This window comes from Panthera onca, chromosome C2 (assembly GCF_046562875.1).
Source record: "Panthera onca isolate mPanOnc1 chromosome C2, mPanOnc1 haplotype 2, whole genome shotgun sequence".
Taxonomy (NCBI): Eukaryota; Metazoa; Chordata; class Mammalia; order Carnivora; family Felidae; genus Panthera; species Panthera onca.
The window spans coordinates 98,357,564-98,381,537 of NC_138347.1; the positions used below are offsets into that span (position 1 = coordinate 98,357,564).

General features: G+C 37.7%; 1 protein-coding gene across 1 annotated transcript in view; it reads left to right on the forward strand.

Moving 5' to 3' along the window:
* The first annotated feature begins 1,732 nt into the window (after positions 1 to 1,732).
* Positions 1,733 to 23,974, forward strand: part of SERPINI2 (serpin family I member 2) — a 31,448-nt gene continuing 9,206 nt past the window's right edge. The window contains exons 1-5 of the mRNA XM_060639142.3: positions 1,733 to 1,979; positions 7,206 to 7,436; positions 8,853 to 9,047; positions 9,126 to 9,318; positions 21,297 to 21,394. Coding sequence (XP_060495125.1) covers positions 1,733 to 1,979; positions 7,206 to 7,436; positions 8,853 to 9,047; positions 9,126 to 9,318; positions 21,297 to 21,394 — 964 coding nt within the window. The remainder of the gene's footprint in view (positions 1,980 to 7,205; positions 7,437 to 8,852; positions 9,048 to 9,125; positions 9,319 to 21,296; positions 21,395 to 23,974) is intronic.

Below are 23,974 nucleotides of genomic sequence, written 5' to 3' on the forward strand. Positions count from 1 at the left end.
GTGACTACTTATATATCTACAAACTTCTGTTTTTAATCAGAAATCTTCTGAGATAGTGAATGTATTTGAAAATGATACATAGGGGCACCTGGGTGGCTCAGTTGGTTAAGCAGTCTGACTCTTGATGTCTGTTCAGGTTATAATCTCATGGTTCATGAGTTCAAGCCCCATTTGGGCTTAGCGCTGACAGCTCAGATCCTGCTTAGGATTCTCTCTCTCCTCTCTCTCTCTCTCCCCTCCTCCCTCTTACATGTGCTCTCTCTCTCTCTCTCTCTCTCAAAATGAATAGATAAACATTAAAAAGAAAGAAAATGGTAAACAGAAATTTATTTTTGTGTATAAAACTTTTCTTACTCACTGGCTTTTACTTTTGTTGCACTTCCACTCACAACCTTATGTACTAACTTAATCCTCAATAAAACATTTGATAATATATATTTATATTTGCAATTTACCAACATGCTATTTTTTTAACATTTGTTTTAAATTGCATTTTGAAGTCTTTTTCCTTTGCAAATTGTATATCTAAACAAATAGAGTTTAGCTACAAATATTAGAAGGCAATTTGAAGTAGCTACATAATGACTCCACAGATTAGCTTTAGAGAGTGTTTGACTATTAGTAATCTTTATATGTAATAGTGACTCAACCCACTTATGGGTCATGGTGACCCTTCCAATGGTCTGCAAAAGCCCTTTAGAAATATAGTTCTTCGTTTTTAAGGGTAACAATACATTGTTCTGGAGGCTTTCATCTTTACCCCCAATGAACAGTTACTTCCCAGTAACCTATGAAACTAGGAGTTATTAAGAGTTCCTGAAATATAGTGTTTGCAAGGTAAAATTAGCATTACTAAAATTTATGAGGTTTTGGGGTCAGTATTCCATGAAGTCTAATATTGCAAAACTCATTCTCAAGACGTAATCAGATGGTTGAATGTCCTGTACTTTTAGTGGAGGGCGCTTGAATAAGGCGTCATTAGTGTTGTGACTTGGCTAAAGTTTTCAGCTGCAGCTTTCTTACGTGTTAACTTGTCAAATTATTCTTGCTTTCTTAAAAAGTGCTATTTTCTTTTGTTATTGTTGTAGTGTTACATTTAATTGCATTTCCTTACACGTTTTCTGAGTTTTTCCTTCCTTTGAAAAAGTACAATGTGAATTTTAGGGTATTTCACCCTGTAGAAGTAGGAGTCCACAAAGTATGAAAATTCATACCATAAAAACTTTGCCAGATTACTCAAACTGATTTAGAATACATTAACTTTGCACTTTTATAGGTTCAAAACCACACTGGAGTGTCTTCATATTTTATTCCATTTCTCTTTTCATCTATAAACCATTTTCGAGTAGTGTGGACAGAGGATTCCCTTGATAAAGAGTTACAGGTATCTCACTTAAAACCATGGAAAAGATAGGAAAAAGTATCATTCAGCTATTTAGAGATCATATTGCTATTGACGTTGTTCCAGAATTATAATTTCTTCTTTGATTTTAGAAGACTGCCTTATGTTTTGGACTAGTTCTTGAAGGAATATAAAAATGCCATTTGCACATGCTTATTTCTCCTAATAGATGAGGCTTATTCTGCAAACTGGCATGAGAATCTCCTTGTAATAATGTTTGACTTAAGAGAAAGAATTCTAATAGGAAGAAGGTTGTCAGTTGAGCTCACTATGGTTACCTCTGGTTATTTTGAAAACTAATGAATTTTAAATTAATGCACAGAAGTCAAAATGGATAAGATCTTGTTGTGGAATCTACTGTTGATTTGTTCTGGAAGTCAAGCCTCAAGACCCTTGGCTCAAAGAAATATCGAATTTGCAGTGGATCTTTATCAAGCTATTTGTTTATCTCATAAGGACAACATTATATTTTCCCCCCTTGGAACAACGTTGGTTCTTGGGATGGTACAACTGGGAGCAAAAGGAAATGCACAGAAGCAGATAAGACAAACGTTAAAACTTCAGGAAAACTCAACTGGTGAGATTCTTACATATAATTATTAAAAAATTTTTTTAATGTTTATTTATTTTTGAGACAGAGACAGAGCATGAGTGGGGGAGGGGCAGAGAACAAGGGAGACACAGAATCCAAGGCAGGCTCCAGGCTCAGAGCTATCAGTGCAGAGCCCAATGCGGGGCTCAAACTCACAGACCAGGAGATCATGACCTGAGCCGAAGTTGGATGCTTAACCAACTGAGCCACCCAGGTGCCCCATTACATATGATTATTTATGCTGGATAAGATCTGGCCAAATTTTTTTTTTAAATTAGAAGTTCAGGGTGACACAACTTAAATCAATGGAAAATGTTATCAAAAGTGGTAAAAATTATAATAAAATGGAGAATTGTATATAATAATCATTTTAATTGTTTCCCAATGAAAATGTTACCAAAAGAATTTATTATTTTTAATGCAGATATAAAGCTGTGAGTGTGACAGTATATTTTCTTCTGGTCTGGTTTAGCCAGATTTAATTAATTGAGATCGTGTTGTGTGCGTGAATGTGTGTATGTGTATGGTTTTCTGTTTGTTTGTTTATATTTCCACTATCATGATGCTATGATCATTTTTTGCATCAGTTTCAGAATATGGTTCTTAATTGTTGCATATCATGGCCTCTTATGGAACTATCATTACTTACTTAACCCTTCTTCATTAGGTTGTTTCCAGTATTTCTGTTATAAAAATGCTTTAACGAGCATCCTTACCCAGAAATCTTTGTGTGCATCTCTCATTACTTTGTTAGCTTTCTAAAGTTAGTTTTCTAAATAAAATTTAACTTTTTCACTTAACTGAGACCAAGAAAAAGTATTAATTTATACATTTAAAAAGCTTGTTTGGTTAATTGTTTTTAAAGAAAATCTGGAAAAAAAATTACATAAACCATCCAAGGCCTTTTGGCGTTTGAGGGGTTGCTGTCTTAGAGTCTCCCAAAGGCCTATCTGAGCTACTGTAGAGCTTTGGTGCTGGTGTCCTGTTTGAAAGGGCAGTTGTCCCTTTCTCAGGCTATCCTGTGTTCTCGATTTCCATAATAATTTTAATTTTAAACTTCCTCATCACTGTCAGATAATATGTCCTAAATATCAGAGCAAATTTCCAGATTTTTCGATTTGGAAATGTAATCACTATAACTATAACCAATTTCAGTATGTTTGCCTTAGAACAGAGCACTTAAATTTAGGAATTTGCCTTTCTGTTTTTACAAAGTCTCATTTGCTTCATTTTAAATAAAGGCAATTTTATGTAGAAAAGAAGTTGGTGATAGTGAAGTTAATTGCAAGAATTTTCCTTTGTGAATAATGTAAAATGAAGCCACTGTGTTCCAGATTTAGTCTTGACTGTCTAGATTAATTTCAGCAAATCCCATAAGAGAGTCGCAGAAGCATTTCATCACTTGATACTGCTTTGAAAAGTAAAAATACATTTATAAAGATATGTAAAGTTGACTCTAAGATAAATTAGCAAAATTAGTGCCTCTGAAATCTAAATTACTCTAAATGGGTATATCTTGTAGAGAAACAGAAATGTTAACAACTCTGGATTGTGAATGTAATGCTAATCATAGCAATAATGATGATGACACTATCAAACATGTATATAGTGTAGCAGACACTTTTTTCTGTGCTTGATATCTGCTCTCCTACTTAATATTTACAGTTACTCTGTGAGGCAGACATAACCCTGCTGTTTAGATGAGGACATGGAAGCAAAGAAAGGTTAAAGTAGCTTGTCCAGAATAAATTCCAAAAATGATTCAGTAAGAGTTCTAGATCAGAAGAGCAATATATTATATTTTCCTTGGGAAAATATAGATGGGCAATTAAACATTAACATTATAACACATGTAACAAAATCTATCAAAATTGCTTTCTTTTTTTTCTTTAACTTTTTTAAATCTTTATTTATTTTTGAGAGAGAGACAGAGTGTGAGCAGGGGAGGAGCAGAGAGGGAGACACAGAATCTGAAGCAGGCTCCAGGCTCCGAGATATCAGCACAGAGCCCGACGCGGGGCTCAAACTCATGAATCGTGAGATCATGACCTGAGCCGAAGTCGGATGCTCAACTGACTGAGCCACCCAGGCGCCCCTCAAAATTGCTATTATGCTTTGTGAAGGAGAGAGACACAGGGATACAGTTGGAAGGTTATTGCAAAAGGAAAAGGAAGATGAGCCAGAGAGAGAGAAAATATGAAAAAATAAACTCTGGAGAAAAAAAGGAGGAGAGAATTAAGGAACAAAGAAAAAGGTTAAGGAAGGGAACAGAGTGGAAGAGAGCAAGGAAATGGAGAAGAGGCCCAGATGGTCTAAAGAAAGAAGAGCAAAGTGGTGTGAAGGGTGGAACAAGGTGTAAGGTCAGAAGGTGGTACCTGGTAGGGCCGCATTGGAACTCAAGAGGAACAGGAAAATCACTAGTAATGATCCTGTCTTCATTGAGCATTTTTACAAATGTACCTCATGGATTTCTTTGATTAATACTGATTTTTACTGTTACAGTAAAATATTATCTTGATTATTGAGTCTGCTGGCATCTCATTAAATTTCATGCTCAATATAAATGCCTCCTTGACTCATCTTGGTCCTGGCCCTGCCTTCCATTCCCAGTGGTTATCAAAAGTTACTACCTGTCATACTAGGCTGTTTTATGTTAACACCTGGCTTATTCTACAGATGGTCATACAACTCCTGGCATCCTATCCCCACAGGGCTCTCAGTGTCCTCAGTTTTCCTTCTTTCCCCCAATTGTCAAAACTTCTGCTCAGAATTTACCTTCTCTAGTCTACTGAGCATCTGACAATGCTCCATTTTGCTTTGCCTCTAACATGCTGCTTACTAATCAAAGACTAACTGGGGTGCTTGCTATTCTAACAGTGTTATGGAAAAGGGGTCAGCTTTGCATTCTGATCCCAGTTCCAAAACCAAATAATCTTGTGATTTGGCACCTCTCCAGTGACTGTACGTCTCTGGATTTTAGATTCCTCACTATAAAAAGAAGAGTTTTAATAAATGATTCATATGGACCTTTTGGCTAAAATAATCTATAATCCTATGACTGCCTTTGTTTTCATCTTTAGATCTCTCATATTTCACACACAGTTGGCCTTTGGGCTCTTAATAGCAGGAGAAGTAAACATGTACTGAATTTTAGAACATTTTCTGGAGGACTAGTACAATCAAACCAAAAGTTATATTCACCCCATGGCCTATAGGTGTTCTATGACTGTGTTTTAGGAAATGAAATAAATTTATTCTCACTGCTTATTGGGAGCCATGTATACATATTCGTTTTGATCTGTGCTAGAAGAGGTTATTAATCTGAAATTAAATCAAATTTATAAGACAGATAACTTTATATTCTCCTCCAAACTTGTGCTACTTGATGACATTTTTCATTGACTTCTGAGTCCAGTGATTTATCAAAGGGAAACTGACTGTTTGTCACACAGTCTTGGACCTTAAGTACATGACATAAATCTATTTGCTCTGACAAATGAGTTGGAACTATTTTTTCTCCCCTTCCCCTCCCCCCCCCCCCCATTCCTTTAAAGATGTCCATAAATTACAAACTTCTGAAGATTGGTTTCAAATTCTGCCACTTCATTTCTGACCTTAATTAATTCTTTTGAAAAAACTCACATGCCTTAACTCAGAAAGTCTCTGTAGCTTGCCTTTATTGAGATATTTCCTCAGCTTCAAATAACAAATGATTGCATCTAAAACCATCGCAGAAAACAGTTAAATAGATTAACTTTCATTCCTTCCTTATGTAAGAATTCTAGGATTGTAAAGACTTACTGAAATTCTTCTAATCCAACCTAAGGGAAGTAAGTTTTTAGGGCTAAGATTGTTTATATCTGTATCTATATCTCCAGAATGCAGCATCATGGAGTTTGAAACATAATGAAATATACCTCCCAGGGCCTGCGATATGGTTATGTGGGTTGTACCTGCGCAAGAGCAGGGGAGGACAAGGAGACAAGTGGGAATGGAAATGTAAGCTCCACTCAGCTAGACGAGATATGAGGCCACTGGGCTGAAACCCTCCTCCTCCCCCACCTGTGAGGGAAGCTGTTATTTATACAAAGATGCCCATTGACTGCTAGCTCTCTGCTAAAGTGCGCAGACGCATCTCCCCCGGCCGCCATCACATTTCCAGTGGACGACTCAAGACAAGTTCTCAGTAAAACTTTTCTCTCTTTATTCAGTGGGTATCTTCTAGTGATGAATGATTTATATTTTCTTCAATAAAGATTAATTAGGCATACTCAACTTTTAAGTTATGAAAGTGGTATTTTTAGTATGTAACTCAAAATATAACAATGGCCCTGAAAGAAACTTTGATTTGAAATAGAGTTCCTAGACTTAATGATTGAATTCCAGGAGTAAGCCAAATAGGAATGAAAAACATTATATTTTTGGTAATGGATAGGAAGCCTCTGAACAAAGATCAAACCTGAATTCTTTCATAGGCACATGTATCTTCCCGACAATCCATGGTGGTCAGAATAATCCAACGGTAAATAAATAATAGGCCAACAGTGATTCTTAACTGACTCTACTGGACTCAGTTGACTAGTGGTGATAGTTGGAATGGTTAAGACTGGTACTGTTCATGTAGACAGTCACAGGATATACATTCATGAACCTGAAGAAATAGGCAATTCTGATTCTTGCACATCTCTAGAGATGATTACAGGGATTACCTCATAAATCTCAAAACTTGGACAGGTGCCATTGCTCATCTCTTATGAGAACTTTCTTAAGCTGAAATAAAAGCAATAACGAAAAGGATTGCTCATCACTGTCATACCACCATCAGTATTCATTAGTATTCTCCTTCCATAAATATCGCATGTTATGCAAAGAATGAGGTTCTAAAGATAAATTTCCAACAAGTAAGAATGAGCTAAATTTGACTATAAAAAGGGAATTTCCTTCAGCCTGTTTAAATGCACATTCTTGTTTTTGACACATTTCAAATTTACATGGACATTCTTTTTTTTCTATATAAGAACTGAGTTCTTTATAAAATGCATATTGTATGAAGATAAATGCTTAAAATATTTATACTAACTTAGAAAGGATCGTTAGTTTTACCTAAGGGTGCAAAAAATGGTGATATGAATCAACACTTAGAAGTAAAGCTGAAAAGCTGTTTTTTTTATGTTGTTCAATATGTCAGTATACATTATAATTATTTTTTAGGAGAAGAATTTTCTGTGCTGGAGTCATTTTTCTCTGCCATCTCAGAGAAAAGGCAAGAATTTACATTTAATCTTGCCAATGCCCTCTACCTTCAAGAAGGATTCACAGTGAAAGAACAGTATCTCCATAGCAACAAGGAGTTTTTTCAGAGTGCCATAAAACTGGTGGATTTTCAAGATGCAAAGGCTTCTGCAGAGACAATAAGTACCTGGGTGGAAAGCAAAACAGATGGTAAAGTTTCCCATTTTCATAAAATCATTATTTGCCATTGTATTCATGGTTTTTAATATCCTAAAGTAAAGAATGGTTGAATATTTCCCTGTTAAACTGTGGCTCAGAGGAATCAAACCTCCCATTTTGCTTCCCTGTTATTCAAATTAATACTAAATTGTAAAACTGAGAGAAATTGTCAGCTGCTTTGAAAAGCATACAGGTTTTTTCAGCGACACCTATTTAGAGAATTTTTAATGGAAAACTTTTAATAATAAGTTTTGTTTAAGCATAGGTTTTTAATCTATGACAGCCGAAGTAATATCTTGGGCCAGGTAAAAATTAGATCTGTCAGCCTCAACTGCCTTCTTTCCCACATATACTGTAAATAATTAACACATCTCTGTTGGATGGGTTAATGTTTAATAATAAATGTGGATAACCCTATCATAAACATGGTAAGCTAAACTTTAATCTCAATATAAGCTAGCAAAAATTCCTCAGGGATTATGGAATGACATAGTAGAAAGAACACAAGCTTAAAGTCCTTCAGATCTGAGTTCAAATCCTAACCGGTTCTAAGCTATGCCCTATCTAAGATGAGGATACTATTAAAATATTTCAGGATTATTAGCAGGTTTGATAATAATGTATGAGAAATAACAAGCATATATCAGGCCTTGATTAACAGTAGTTTGTTTGTTTGTTCATTCATTCTGCTACCAAAAATTATGATGATATATGATGCTACCATATTCTTGATAGGAAGCGTCATTCAGGGAGGCATGGTTCAAAATGTGAGATGGGTGTTTTGAGCACCGTTCACAGGAAAGTCCCATTGATGGGACACAAAATGAATATCCCTAGACAGCTCCATGGCACTCATTCGTGCTTTTATCTCTTAACTGAAATAGTCACTGGACATAGAAATAGCAAACTGGTTGTTTAGAGGAAGAAAATCATACTAACAACTCCATTCTTGTCCCTTCCCAATGGTCAGTGGCTGTAGCCACAGGAATAGAAGGTTTGAGTGTACCATTGACTTATTAATTCTGATTGACCTGCTGGAGAAACTTGGAATAAAGTTTGAAAATCATCAATAAATATGCAGGAAGGGACATTCAGTTTTCATTCTTTCTGGCTGAAAAACGATTTACACAAACAAGCTCGCCGAAGAGAGTCCAATAGCAGGTCTGTCCAGGTTTGCCTAAGACAATCTCGTATCTCCGGGTTCCTAGTGAGATCTCATTTGTACCTGTTTCTAAGTGAAATAAGTAACAGTGCTCCTCTTTACTCTCAAAATTGCCAAGGCTAGATGATAAAGCACCCCGTTTATAATGACCTGCAAAAGAAATTTGTGCTTTAATTCTGTTTAAAGCATTCCACTGAGTCGCTCTTGCACATCTCTTTCTGCCTCCTCCTGCACCCACTTCACAGGGAAAATTAAAGACATGTTTTCCGGGGAAGAATTTGGCCCTCTGACTCGGCTCATCCTGGTGAATGCTGTTTATTTCAAGGGCAATTGGAAGCAGAAGTTCACAAAAGAGAACACACAGTTGATGAATTTTACTAAGAAAGATGGTGCAGCAGTCAAAGTTCCAATGATGAAGGCTCTTTTGCGAACAAAATATGGTGAGATGAGAAATCATGCTTTGAAGCATGATTTGGGGAATTGCCAAGAATATTTAATATTTTATTTCTCTGTTCCAGGCTATTTTTCTGACTCCTCCGTGAACTACCAGGTTTTGGAATTACCTTATAAAGGTGACGAGTTTAGTTTAATCATCATACTCCCTGCAGAAGATGTGAACATAGAAGAAATGGAAAAGCGCATGACTGCGCATCGAATCCTGAAATGGTTCTCTGAGATGCAAGAAGAGGAAGTGGAAATCAGCCTCCCTAGGTTGGTAACGTTATTTTATTATTCCAGCTCTTAGGTTTTCACTCATGGAGGTATTTGAATAGCTGGCTAAAATATAACAAATATTTGAAAAGGCTATTGTCGAAAAGAAAAATGCATTTGGAAGTGTAGCTCCACTTTATGGAACTACTGTTCCATAGGCACTGTTCTGCCACGTGGGGGACTGAATTTAAGCACCCAGTATTCTCTGCAATAGATGAAGAGGTGTAAGTGTTCAAGCTAGAACATCAGGATAAAAAGGAATTTTTATTCTTTTTAGTATATAGACGTACCTTTCTCTGATCTCTTAATTGGAATGTTAAATATCTGTCTTCTGTTACATTTAAGGAAGATGAAATCCCCCAACCACTCAATGTACCACAATTAAAAGATGTGTTACACCAGCTTTGACCACCGGTGCTCCAACAGTCATTGAATTTAAATAGAGTCCTATGGAGAGTTTTAGGTAGTTAATACAAAATGGAAATTGCAAAGGCTTATCTCAGGAAACAAGAATATAAACACTGATTTCGAAATATCATGCTTCTAGCCAACAGGAGAAACTTCAGAGTAAGTTATGCCCAAATAACGCAATTCACATTCTATCTCCACTTTTTAAAAGAGGCAGATGTCTAATAGATGATATTCTGTTCTTTCGTTTCTAAAATTTTCTGCAAACTCATCAAAGCCTGGATGGTCTGTGCACCCCTCTTCCAGGCCTTTTGCCACTTAAATGTCTTGGCTTTTCCTGCATTTTCCACTAAGCCGGGATCCAGTCAGTCATTGTAATCATATTCGCAGATAATATTTTTTAATGCTTTTTGTTATTTTGTCTTTATTCTGCTCTGATTTCTCCCTAATCATCCTCAACCCCAAATCTACCCCAAAAGCCATTCCTGCTCCCCAACTATTAATTTTGTTAAGCAAAAACCCAGGAAGCAGTCCCTTCTGGCATCATTGAGGCTGGAGCTGGGGATTCCTTATTTCTCTTCAAAGAACTTCCTTTTTTAATACTCACACACACCACACCAAAATTTAACTTCTGTTCTGCAGGCGCTGCTTTATGTTGATTTCTCTTACTCTCAACATATGTCTCAACTTCCTGTTCCTTAAATAAAACATATCATTAGGCAGATCTGCATCCCTACCCTTCACCTCAAAATTCGTATACATCTTTGATAATCTTCTCTTCCTCTACCTTCCTTGTCATCCTGGAGAAAGAGGTATCCTATGCTTTTCTCACCCTTACTCTAGGTTCTTGATCCTAATATTATTTACTATTTCCTTTTTCTTGAAAAATCTTTCTTTCTTTAACCCCTGGGGCACTCCTCACTTCTGTTTATTTTTCTCTCCATTGTAAAATTGTGCTGTTCCCTGACCTACATTTGTTTTTCTCTCTATTCCCAGCTAATATTTACTAGAATTGTTTCTTCAGAATTTTCTTCTTCTTACTCTCTTTTATTTGTCCCTTTTTCTTCATGTCTCTAATATCTGAATTTCTCCACCAATCTCTCTTCTGATTCCCTAGCATCCCTGTATATCTCTACCTGGATGTGATTTAGTCTTTCAAAGAGTTTTGGGTGTTTCGTTTTTGTTTGTTTGCTTGTTTTGTTTTGTTTTTGCTCCTATTATGTGTGAAACATTGGAGATAAAGTGATGTGACAGTTTATCTTCTAATAACAGTTTGGGGGATTAACTTATTTATTTTCAAATTTATTTTTCTCTCTCTCTTTTTCCTTTGGAAAGATCACTGTTTGGGGCCAAAAACACTGAGTTTGAAAATTGTTCATGCCTTGTACTACAGTGGTGTCTTAGGAGAGTCATCAGTTGTCCTGAGTTGTGGTTTTATTAGTATGAAATTGGAATAATGACACTTGTAGCCAAGGTGGCCCCAGCATCATCAGCCTAGTTAACAAATGCCTAGGTAATAATGCATAAGTTTCAAACTCAGTTGGCAACAGCAAATACAGGCTTTTTTCAGAATTCCCTTCTCCAACATTTTAGGAATCTTCGTAAGAATGTTGCCCAGACGACAATTCCATCCAGGCTACTACATTCTGGACAGCAGACTCTTTGGTTTTATTATCAGCGTCTCCAAACTGGCCACACTTCTCATACAACTTCTCTCATAGTGTGACACAGACTTCTCTTTTGATTCCTCCAAGAAAAACAGTTATGGGTTTGAGTTATGTCCTTCCTGATTCATACGTTGAAGTCTTAACTTCCATTCCCCCCAAAATGTGTGACCTTGTTTGGTGACAGTCTTCACAGAGGTAATCAAGTTAAAGTGAAGTTATTAGTGTGGACCCTAATCCAGCACGGCTGGATTCCTTATAAAAAGGAGAAATTTGGATAGAGAGATACACAAAGCAGGAAGGCTACATGAAGAGACAGAAGGAGAAGATGGCCATCTACAGGCTGAGGAGAGAGGCCTAGAACAGACTTCTCCCTCATAGTCCTCAGAAAGAACCAATGCTACCCACACCTTAATTTTAGACCTCTACAATCATGAAACAATAAGTTTCTGTTGTTTAAGCCACCTACTTTGTGGTAATTTGTTGAGGTAGCCCTTGGCAAACTAATACAAGAACAACTTCAATGTTTAGCCAAATTTTACTGACAGCTTTATGTTAACAAAAGAGCCTTCTAAGGTGGAAAGTAATTTAAAAACCAGGTGTCAGGGAAGAGTGTTCTGGAGTCCAAGCCATGTCTTGTAACCAGGGAGTCTTCTCCTGTCCATTGCTGACCTTAGCCTACCGCTGTCATGGTACCAGAACCCACCCTCACCCAGAGTCTTTTTCATCTCCCTCCAACCCAGCATTTGGAGTCTTCTAACTTTTCCCAGCAGAAAGAAACACAGATTTTCTCCCATCTCTGAGGCCAGATTCCCAGTCATGATCAGAATCGACGTCAGCAGATTCTGACCTTCAGTGGATACCTTTTCATACCATGTAGAATAAATTATACCCTCATCATTTCAAACTTCACTATTTCCATCCCACTGGTTCTATTTGCATAATGGAAATTTCATCGTGTTGCTTTTCCCAAACAAATAAACACTTCGTCTTAAACGTGAATGTAGATCTTTGGTGATATGAAAGCAGAAACATTAAATGGCAGTTGTACTCCCTCCCTTTTCTCAAATAAATTCCAGGCACCAAAGATTTTTTAAACATTTTTTTGAAGTTTCAATTATAGTACCTATTACATAATTATATTCATAACACAAAGTCTGGCAAATAGAAGATGTTAAATAAGTGATGACTATTTTTCTTTCTTTGTTAAGATCACTGCCCAGCCAGTACCAAAGTAGAAAGTCTTCTCTGACTTCTCAGTCTCTCTTACGCCTGTCCCCTCTGTCTGGCAGGCCCTTCTCCATGGTATCTACCCAGGGAATTCTCATTCATCCTTCATCTTCCCCTCACAATCAACTCTTCGGTGTACATTTCCCCAACATGCTCACTTAGACTCAACCATCCCTTATCTTTATTTCTAGAACATTTTATACAAATTTACATTATAACACTTATTACATTACATTTCCATCTCTTGCTCACATTCTTGTGTATCCTATTAAAATGTGAGCTCTGGAACAGGAGATTATGTCTCCGTCATTTTGGTTTCCACAGTCCTTGGAGCATTTCATAGTATATAGTATGTGCTAAATGAATATTGTTGAATTAATTTATATAAATAATTTCAAAGAAACCAATTCTATGTTATTTCCCTTTATCTAATTTTAAATACCTCAAAACCAGAATTCAACTTTCCAATTACACTTTAATTCATTCCCTGTGAGGATCCTGTTGAAACTTTCCCATATGTGCAGCATAATGAAAGATAGAACATCAACCATTTTCTTGGAAACCTCTCTAGAGAAATAAAATGAGTGTTTTAAATTCACAATATTGAAAATTTTGTTATTAATTATTCCATCACATTAATACAACATTATATTTAAAATATGTTCACTTTTGGGGCGCCCGGGTGCTCAGTGGGTTGAGTGTCCGACTTCAGCTCAGGTCACAATCTCACAGTTTGTGAGTTCGAGCCCCACGTCGGGCTCTGTGCTGACAGCTCGGAGCTCGGAGCCTGGAGCCTACTTCTGATTCCGTGTCTCCCTCTCTCTCTGCCCCATCCCCACTCATGCTCTCTCTCTGTCTTAAAGATAAATAAAACATTTAAAAAAATCTTAAATGCATTCACTTTTCACAAAAGGATGAGTCTTCTGATTGATTAAAGGAATGATTTGATTATTTGTTAAGTTCACAAACAATTTTAGTCCATGAGGGCACATTTATTGAATTAAGTTTCCTGAGCACTAAGATCATGGATTGGAAGTTCTGACATACATTTTCTCCCAAATGAATAATTTCCTCACAACAGAAAAAATACCCACTTAAAATCCGTGTTCAGTACAGAGAGGGAAAACCATATAGGCTGAGTAAATACTTTAGGGTGGACTGACAATTTTAGATTTTGTTACTCAGTGCCATGGTTCTTTTGTATCTGGATGAATCCATTATGCTTTCAAATTGGTAACTAAAGACTTTAGTAAAACTGAATAGTTTAATCAGCTGTATTAGTTTCCTAGGGCTGTTGTAACAAATGACCACAAACTAGGTGGCTTAAAACAACAGAAATTCATTCTCTCACAGCTCTGGAGGCTAGACGTCCAAAATCAAGGTGTCAGCAAAGCCACCCTCCCCGAGACTGTGTAGAATCCTTTCTTTTTCTTTCTTTAAGAAAAATTTTTTTTTTACATATATTTATTTTTGAGAGACAGAGAACAAGTGGGGGAGGGGCAGAGAGAGAAGGACACACAGATTCCAAAGCAGGCTCTAGGCTGTGAGCTGTCAGCACAGAGCCTGACGCTGGGCTCTAACTCACAAACTGTGAGATCATGACCTGAGCTGAAGTTGGACTCTTAACTGACTGAGCCACCCAGGCGCCCCTGTGTGGAATCCTTTCTTGCCTCTCTGCCCAGTTTCTGGTGGTGATCCAGAATCTTTGGTGTTCCTCTGCTGATAGATGCACCATTCCAATCTTTGCCTCTATTGTCATATGCCATCTCTCTTCACATGGCATTCTCCTTTCTAATAAGGACACTAATCATATTGGATTAAGGGCCCGCTCTATTCCATTAGGACCTTGACCTAACTAATTGTATATGCAATGACCCTGTTTCTAAGTAAGGTCACACTATGAGGTACTGAGAGATAGGACTTTAATATATGAATGGGGGAAGGCACAGTTCAATCCATTACACCAACTATGCTAAGTTCTGTTAATGTAAAACAAAATAAAAGCCTCTTTGGTGGCAAAATTTAGTAAATGCCAACAAGAGAAAAATTAATCGTAAGAATGCTTGTATATTAGTAACACTAGGAAGGAACATGTGAATGACTATTTAGATTATAGTTACTATTTAAGAAACATTTCTTGGGGCGCCTGGGTGGCTCAGTCGGCTAAGTGTCCGACTTCGGCTCAGGTCACGATCTCGCGGTCCGTGAGTTCAAGCCCCGCGTCGGGCTCTGTGCTGACCGCTCAGAGCCTGGAGCCTGTTTCGGATTCTGTGTCTCCCTCTCTCTGACCCTCCCCCGTTCATCTCTGTCTCTCTCTGTCTCAAAAATAAATAAACGTTAAAAAAAATTAAAAAAAAAAAAAAAAAAAGAAACATTTCTTTTCCTTTAATGTATGACTAGTTTAGAATCAAGGTCAATAAGATATAGACTAAAAATGCTAGAGTGCTTTCTAGTGTTTATTATTTGTAACATACCAGATATCTAGTTTTAGAATTACCCCATGTTGGATAGCAGCTAAAATAATCATGTTACTTTGTCTAAATGTATACGGGATCCTGAAAACATGATAGCAGTCAAAATTCCTCAGATTAAAGAGTCTGACACACACTTTCTATATATCAGATCTTCTCTATATAAGAAACATTCTGAGAACATGTTCTTATGATTATGTGTATGGGCAAAAGTGATTATTTATACATGCACATAAGGTAAATGAAGAAGTAACTTTCATTTATATAGCATTTTAACTTTGTAGGACATTTAAAGTAGTTTTTTAAGTTTATTTATTTATTTTGAGAGAGACAGAGACGGAGACAGTGCAAGCAGGGGAGGGGAAGAGAAAGAGAAAGAGAGAGAGCGAGAGCGCGCGCGTGAGAGAGAGAGAGAGAGAGAGAGAGAATGAATGAGAATTCTTAGCAAATTCCACAAAGCCAGTGCAGAGCCCTATGCAGGGCTCAAACTCAGGAAATTGTGAGATCATGACCTGAGCTGAGACCAAGTGTCGCATGCCTAAACAACTAAGCCACTCAGGTGCCCCTAATTTAAAGTATTTTAATACTAAATGTTGTGGTTCTACAGTCTGACTTGGTTGCATCTTGCATTTTACAGAGAAGGAAACTGAGTCACTCAAAAAATAAATTGATCAACATCCAACTAAGTGTTGGGAGACAGAATTAGCTCTTATGACTACTGTCTTACAGCCTTATGGTTTTATTGGTTCGCTACTTCCTAGAAATTTTATCTCCTGTTCAAAAGCAGATTGATTGGGACCCCACTATGGACAAGGAACTGGAAAAGATGCAAAGTGATGGACATGTTCCCCACTGATAAGATGGTTACCACTTAGATGGAGTGGGCAAGATTTGTACAAGAAATTTACTAGCAATATACAGCAGTACACAGTAAATATCGAAAGAAAGGTCCAATCAGTAAGCACTAAGGGATTCATGAAAAAGAGAGAGAGAAGAGAGGGGTGGGGGGGGGGGGGAAGGGAGCACCAGAAACTGGAGTTACAAAAAAAAGGCTTTATGGAAAGGGAAGAACTTGAACTGGGCTTTAAAAGAATTGAGGGGGGGCGCCTGGGTGGCTCAGTCGGTTAAGTGTCCAACTTCAGCTCAGGTCATGATCTCGCGGTCCGTGAGTTCAAGCCCCGCGTCGGGCTCTGTGCTGACAGCTCAGAGCCTGGAGCCTGTTTCAGATTCTGTGTCTCCCTCTCTTTCTGACCCTCCCCCGTTCATGCTCTCTCTCTGTCTCAAAAATAAATAAACGTTAAAAAAAATTAAAAAAAAAAAAAAAAGAAAGAATTGAGGGGCACCTGGGTGGCTCAGTCAGCTAAATGTCCGACTCTTGACTTTGGCTCGGGTCATGATGTCACAGTTCATGGGTTCGAGCCCTGCATCAGGCTCTGTGCTATCAGCACAGATTCTCTCCCTCTCTCTCTGACCCACCCTCACTTGCACGCACACTCTCTCTCTGTCCCCCCACCTCAAAAAAACTTCAAAAAAAAGAAGAAGAATCAAGAGGGTTAAGTCCCATATGGAAAGGGGAATTATTGAAAATTTCCAAGTAGGATAGTGGAATGATGAAGGCAGTGTTTTAGAGAGAAGTATGTGATAGTCACAATGCCTTTGTTCATGCTGGATAACTTGTCTGAACCTTTTCCCTATTTCCCACTGCCATCCCCATGTTTCTGGATAACTTCTATTGGTCCTTAAAACCATGTTTGGGTTTTAGAAAGCTTTTCTGATCTTTCCATTCAAGATAACACATCTTCCCATTTCCCTGCTGGGAAAACTTCTCCGAGTATCTCATGTTTATTGCTGCATAGCAGTTATATTAACATTATTATTTCACCTCCCTCACTGGACAATAAACTTCTTGAGGTCAGAGCTATGTATATTTCCTTTCTGTGACCTCAGCACAAAGCGTGCATCTGAAAAACAGTAGTTTTTCAATGAACTTTTATTGCTTTAATCTGAAGAGTAGTGACATTCAAGATGTGTTAGAGAGGGAAAGGCTGAAGCCCAAAAGATTAGTTAAGAAACCACTGCAATTATACGTGGCACAAAGTAGTGAGTATTTAAAGGGCACAGACTCATTGGGAATAGCAAAGAACTGGTGACGTAGAAAGACATTTGGTGGAGTATTGACTAATGAGATCTGGGTTAAGAAGAAATAGATTGATTTGAGGTTCTAAGTTCGACTTACCAGGAAAATGAGAAGACTGATTTCTTATTGTTTTGTGGCAGTCCTTAGCTGGGCACCTTGGACTTCTAGAGAGTTCTGTGGTAGACTTCTGAGAGTCCTTGAAGCCCTTGACACTATTAGCAAATGTATGCATGGATCATCATACATCTGTTTTCTTTGGGGGAGGCTTCATAGTTGTCAATGAGTTTTCGGTGTTCTGGGTCTTTAAACTTGTTAAATACTACAGTTCTATTCAAGAGTATAGTAATAACTAAATAACCTCTTTGTGAGAAGTATCATTCTTCAAAAATATTGACTGATGTGGCATCTCACAGTATCTTTAGCAACTGTTGAGACGAGATCATGGCAAATAGAATATAATACTGAAGACCAAGAGCTTTGCCACCTTTTTACTGTGTAACTTTAATGAACTTTCCTAAGATGTTTCTTTAAATGTTAAATGGGACAATGATAATACACGCCTCACAGAGTTACTTTGCAGGTTACATGAAATCCTGTTTATAATGTTTTTAGTATTCAGTATTATCTATTATTATTTTTATTATTATTCTCACTCATTTTAATACATATCAAACATCCCTTGGAGTGCCAACACTGTCCTAGATGCTGCCTTGCTTTACCTCATCTCATTTAATCCCCCAAATAAATTTGATAAATATCAATTTTTATATGCACATTACAGATGAGGTACAGACAGGTGAATGCTTGCCCGTGGTTACACAGCTAATACATGGCAGAGCCAACCTTGTGAAAGTCAGAAAACAGGTGTAATGTAGGCAAGCATGAGGGAGAGCACAGAACAGAGCAAGTGTCCATGATACAATGAGCAGCATGAGCTATAGAGAGGCAGTGCCCAGGAGATAACACCTTCTACAGGACATGAAGTATGTTCTTACTGGGCTAGAAATCAGTCCCAGCTTTGGCCAGCTTTGGGTCTCCAAACAGGTGAATGTGAGCTATATGGGTGAAAGTGATCTCAGGGTAAATGAAGCTGAATATGAGAATAGAAATGTCATGACTAACTGCAGTAATGATTACAAAATGTTCACTTACTTTAACCTTTTGGACACTGATACCAATTGGAATCTTGACTTTACATTAAACAGTGTCCACATATGTCTTGTATGTGACAGAAGGCATTTTTAGTTCAGTCCTTGAGATTAACAGAGTATTTCATACATAGACACACACAGACACAGACACATAGATACACACACACACACACACACACACACACACACAAATATACTTCAGGTGATTGGTTAGAAAGTGACCAGAAACTGCCATGTACTTATATAATAATCTAGGCCCACTACTGTCCAAGAGTGGGATTTCAAATGTTGAGGATAGGGACCCCAAGGGAGACCCATCCAAAGGCTTTGTGTCAATAACCAAGAGTGCTGGGTGTAAAGGGTGAGGAAGGGACAACACCAATCCACACTAGGGCCTGCAGACCAGGAGTGGATCCATCTTAAAATGGAAATGCTAATTTTTTTTCCTTCATTTTCTGCACCTGTTACCTATGTTAAACCGCTTCAAGCCCAGTGCTCCTGCCTGGCAGTAACTGTTGGCTTTTAAGCAAATAGATAATGTTTACATCTGCTGAAATATTCATTTCGTGATTACTTAATTGTTAATTGTCTATCCAGTCTTTTTGCTGCTTCTTCTTTTTTTTTTTCTTTAGATGCATCTTTTGACAATTTTAGATGAGGGTCAAGGAAAAGGGGAAATGAACCACATCTAAAATAAATATTAAGACTCACAAAATTTGGAAGAGGTACATAATGAATGCTGTATCTATATTGATTGAGATTATGACTTCAAATTATATTTTGATGAGAAGGCAACGTGGGTTAGCACATTAACTTTGATTTGGAATGGACCTGAATTTGAATCCCAGCTCTGTGTCCTATCTTGAACCCGAGCCTGGAAATCCTCCTCCTCTGTCCTCCACTTTCTTAATTAATGGGAATACTAACTTTCTCAGGTTTTTGTGAAGATTAAAAACTATAATCTATATTAAGTGTCTAACACATGGAAGTGCTACTTCACACCTGGCTATTCGTGGCTCCAGTAATTATGGCTAATTAGAAATTGGCTGTAGATTATACTTTTATTAAATGGTTGAATGAGTTTCTATTGCTGTAGGTTTCATTGGGCTATATTACAGGTAGGACTGTAGCTTAAATGACTCTCCACTGATAATTAGGCGTTATTAAAAGTTGTAATAAGTCTTGCGGTATTCTTGTCATTATCCTAAAACTGTTATACTAAAAATAGCCTTTTTTTAGGTGAAGCAGAACATTTAGTTTCCACCTTTTAGATGCCTATCCTCCATTTAGTTGTCAAAAAGAATGTGGTAATAAAAACAGAAAAAAAAAAATGAAGACTTCAAACCCATCATGTTGCCTATTATCTTTCTTAGCTGGAACTGAAAAGAAAGAAGCTGATTTTAAATCACTATCGGTAGATTTTAATGCCCATGTTGTACCCCATACTCAGGGCTCTGAATAAGTTAATATTTTCCAAAAAGTATATAATATTTTACCAAGATATAATTCAGGCCCGGTAAATTTCTGACATATCATGTTCATTGTTTTCAAGAATTATAATTAAAAAGACTGCTGAGGGGCGCCTGGGTGGCGCAGTCGGTTAAGCGTCCGACTTCAGCCAGGTCACGATCTCGCGGTCCGTGAGTTCGAGCCCCGCGTCGGGCTCTGGGCTGATGGCTCGGAGCCTGGAGCCTGTTTCCGATTCTGTGTCTCCCTCTCTCTGCCCCTCCCCTGTTCATGCTCTGTCTGTCTCTCTCTGTCCCAAAAATAAATAAAAAACGTAAAAAGACTGCTGAATATTTGGCAACTGAAACAATGATCTAATTGGACTGACTGCTCAAGCTAATTTCTAGCTCCTGGTATGGGCCTACCTATTAGTTAAGCAAGGATTCCATCCTTGACCAGCCTTGTCTGTATCCAAACTGGACAGCACAGGGGCAAATGCCCATCAGTTCACAGACTGAGCTCCTCAGGCAGGACTTGCTCTGGAATCTCACTGATGTAAGACATATACAGAACTTCCTGTTTTTTTCTTTCATGAAGTTTCCAACCTGGTTTTAAAAGGCACATCGATGCTTCTGGCATCTGTAAAGTCGGTAAGTACTAGCTTTTCTTTTTGCTTCCTTTTTAGTGAAATGGTAAAGTGAGGCTCAGTGTTCTGTTAGCTTGGAATCACAGATCAGCCTGAGAGACTCTTTGAGAGTCTCTGGTTAAGGTCTTCACGTCAGGCAAAGTGAGGTTGGAAGACTTGAGTGGAAGCTCGGGTCCTAACTTCGGGCCCTGCATTGGAAGAAGTGGCCAGCAATTTGCTTCCTCCTATAATTTTTATCTTTAGTTTCCTTTCTCTGTTTTACCCCTTTCACAGGACCTGTTGGGAAGACATTAGGTGTGTCCATAAAGTGAAGGAAGTCACATCAGCTGTGACAATAGATGGGAAGAACAATAGATTATTAATGCCTCTCTGTACTTCAGTAGCCAACAGTCTTCTCCAAGGGCTGTTGGTTCCTGCTCCCTTTCCACAGGATTTTGGATGTATGCCAGGAGCCATCTTTGATGGTGTGAAAAACAGTGTATGTGGTTGCTGGAGGGAAACTTTACATTTCTAGGGAAGGAGCCAAGTAATTGACAACTTAGAACTCTCGCCCTGTTTCATTAGATAATTACAACTTCAAAAAATATAATATTTTCTTCCCCCTTCTCACCAACCATTTATCTGGGAAGCAAGTTATTAGCAACCTCAGAACTCGGGGAGCTCGGGGAAAATGGTATTATATATGAGAAAATGCAATTGGGATAATGAAAACAAAAGATTTCACATTATATTGTCTTCCAAGTCATCCATTTTATAGAAAACATTTTGGTAGCATAACGGTGCACGGTTTTTCAAGACTTTTCCTCTTCATTTTTTTTTTAACAGATTTAAAGTCGAACAAAAATTAGACTTCAAAGAAGCTTTGTATTCTTTGAATATAACTGAGATATTTAGTGGTGGCTGTGACCTTTCTGGAATAACAGGTAGTATGATAAGTATGTCTTATGTTATTAGGTTAATATGTTTTCCTAGTAAATCTGTTAACTGACTGATCTGAAAGAGCATTCGGGCTCAGAAAATACATGCATGATAACTAAATGTCATAGTCATGTTGAGCCGTCTGTAAACAAGCACTTTATTTTGCATTTAAGTCATTTTCCTTAATGAAAGTCAGAAAGCATTTTGGAATGTTAGCTAAGCCTTCTAACCATGCTTGTAATAAAACTATGTAGGTAAAGTATTACAGGGGCTTTTATTTCAGCCCTGTTTGGATTTCCTGATCAGAATAATGGAAATTACAACGTTGAGTCTCTCATCTAAGCAGAGCTAATAAAACTCTTATAAACCGATTTGCAAATGTTAATTTGGTAATATTGGAGCCCATGAAATAGGCATCCACAAGCTGCTGGGTGATGAACGTAACCTAGAAATTGTAATGAATCTGAAGCTTGCAGTTTCAGCTTAAGACTAACCACACATCCCCGGAGATGGAGCTTTTGTGCTAACTCACACCTGGGAAACTGCACATGGCTAAGATGCTCACTCACACAACAAAGCCCATACACTCTTATTTTTTCTTGTCCCGGCAGTACCTGCTAGTTCAAAAATTACCAGCTAAAAAGAAAAAAAAATGGACAAAGAGGGCTGATGTGTCCCCATTTTCTTACCTGCTTTTAAATTCAGTCTTCTGTTTTTAAATTCAGTCTTCTGTTTTATAAAAAGGGGCCTAACCTTACAAGCTTGTCTGTCTGATGGAGTTTTGGATCATCACATGGAAATATTGTGTATTCCTATGTAAATTTCTGGGCTTTGGAGAAGTATTCATTAATCTATTCACTCATCAATTATGTGGGTAAATGAACAGAATGAGTGAGCTTTCCTGGTGGAGGAGGTGGGTGGGGTACTCTGGTGACAGATGTTCATTATTACCTTCACACATGATTTAGCTACTTGTTCTCACACTGACAGATAGATCTGACTTCTCTGACAATTTCATCAGCATCAGGAATGAGGCAGTGAACGTTAAATACTGCAACACGATGCTATCTAAGTGTGCCCTGGAACACAGCCACCTTGCCAACCTAAAATAAACCAAGCCATTTGTCAAGCACCTCTTCCTGTTAAACTTCTTTCTGGCCTTCAGAAGCTCACTTGCTATACCTCAGACATTTAAAACAGCCACTCACCCTGCAAATCCCCAGCAATTTGTGACTTCTATAAAATTTCCTTTCATAGGCAGATTTATCACAAAAATACCTCCAAAATGCTATATAAAAGAATTTGTGCAAGAGGATAACCTTAAGTAGAGAAAAACAAATATCCAACACTTTCTGCTCTTTCTCTCCTGAGTTGCCTGTTTGAGTTGCTTTAACTGCTTTGGTTCTGTCTTACTGCCTGAAATAAAATAGCCACTGGCCCTACATCTGGACATTAAGAGAACACTACATTCCCTGCTATCCCTACATATCATTTGCACAATAAACATTCACTAAAAGCTACTGTGAATCAGTCCAACACCAGTGCCTTGGGATATTTACACAAGAGCTACTATCCTATACTCATATAATTCACAAGCTTTGGATGAAATGTTTTCAGACAGTTACTTTGGAAACCTTGAGATGAATGTTTGACTTCACACTGTTATTACTTCTTGTGTTACCTTTAGTAAAATATTTAACCTTTCTGAGCCTCAGCTTTCTAATTTGTTAAATGAGATAATAAATCCTGGTGGAGGAAAAAAAAAAAGAAAGAATGGATGTAAATCTCCTCGTTCAACATCTGACACAGAGTAGATGCTCAATAAATGTTAAATACAAAAAAAAAAGTGGGGTAATGGCACATTAATATTTATTTGGATGTTTTCTAGCAAAGCTGTAAAAGGGTTCTCATCCTCTTAATTTGACAAAGACATAGTTGGAATTATCATAGAAAAGGAAAAAAAATATTACAAACCTGAGAAATCAGTGAGTTTATAGAGTCCAGATTCCTTATTTGTCTATTATCTGTCAGGTCCCGTTCTTTTCCCAAGATCAGGCCTACTTTGTGGTAAGACAGGATACATGAGTCCAGAGGCCCAGTCTAATAGCCATGGAGTCACTTGATCTGGTACCAGTGCTAAAGTGGGTGAAATTCTCCACTCCATCCCAACATGCTTTTTGTTCTTCACTCTTGCCTTGGTATGGCGCCTTAGGTCCTCTACTCTGGGTGCCATATGTGAATCTTACCTTATTTTAAGTAGTCCTTAGGAAAGAACACGCTTATTTGCCTGACCTTTTAATAGACCATTCTCTTGCATTTCAAGATATGCATGCCCCCTCTTTTCCATCTTATGTGTCTCTGTCTCTGGACATGTTTATATCCTTTGATTTATTTGTTTGATAAGTATTTATTGTCTACCAATGACGTGCCAGGCAGTTTTCTAGGGATGCATGAAATGGACAGAGTTCCTCTTCTAGTGAAGTCTACATCTACTGATGAATAATTAACAAGTAATTAGTTAATTAAATAGTGAGGTGATGGATGCTGTGAATTAACTAAAATACCATCATGGAAGAAAAGGTGAT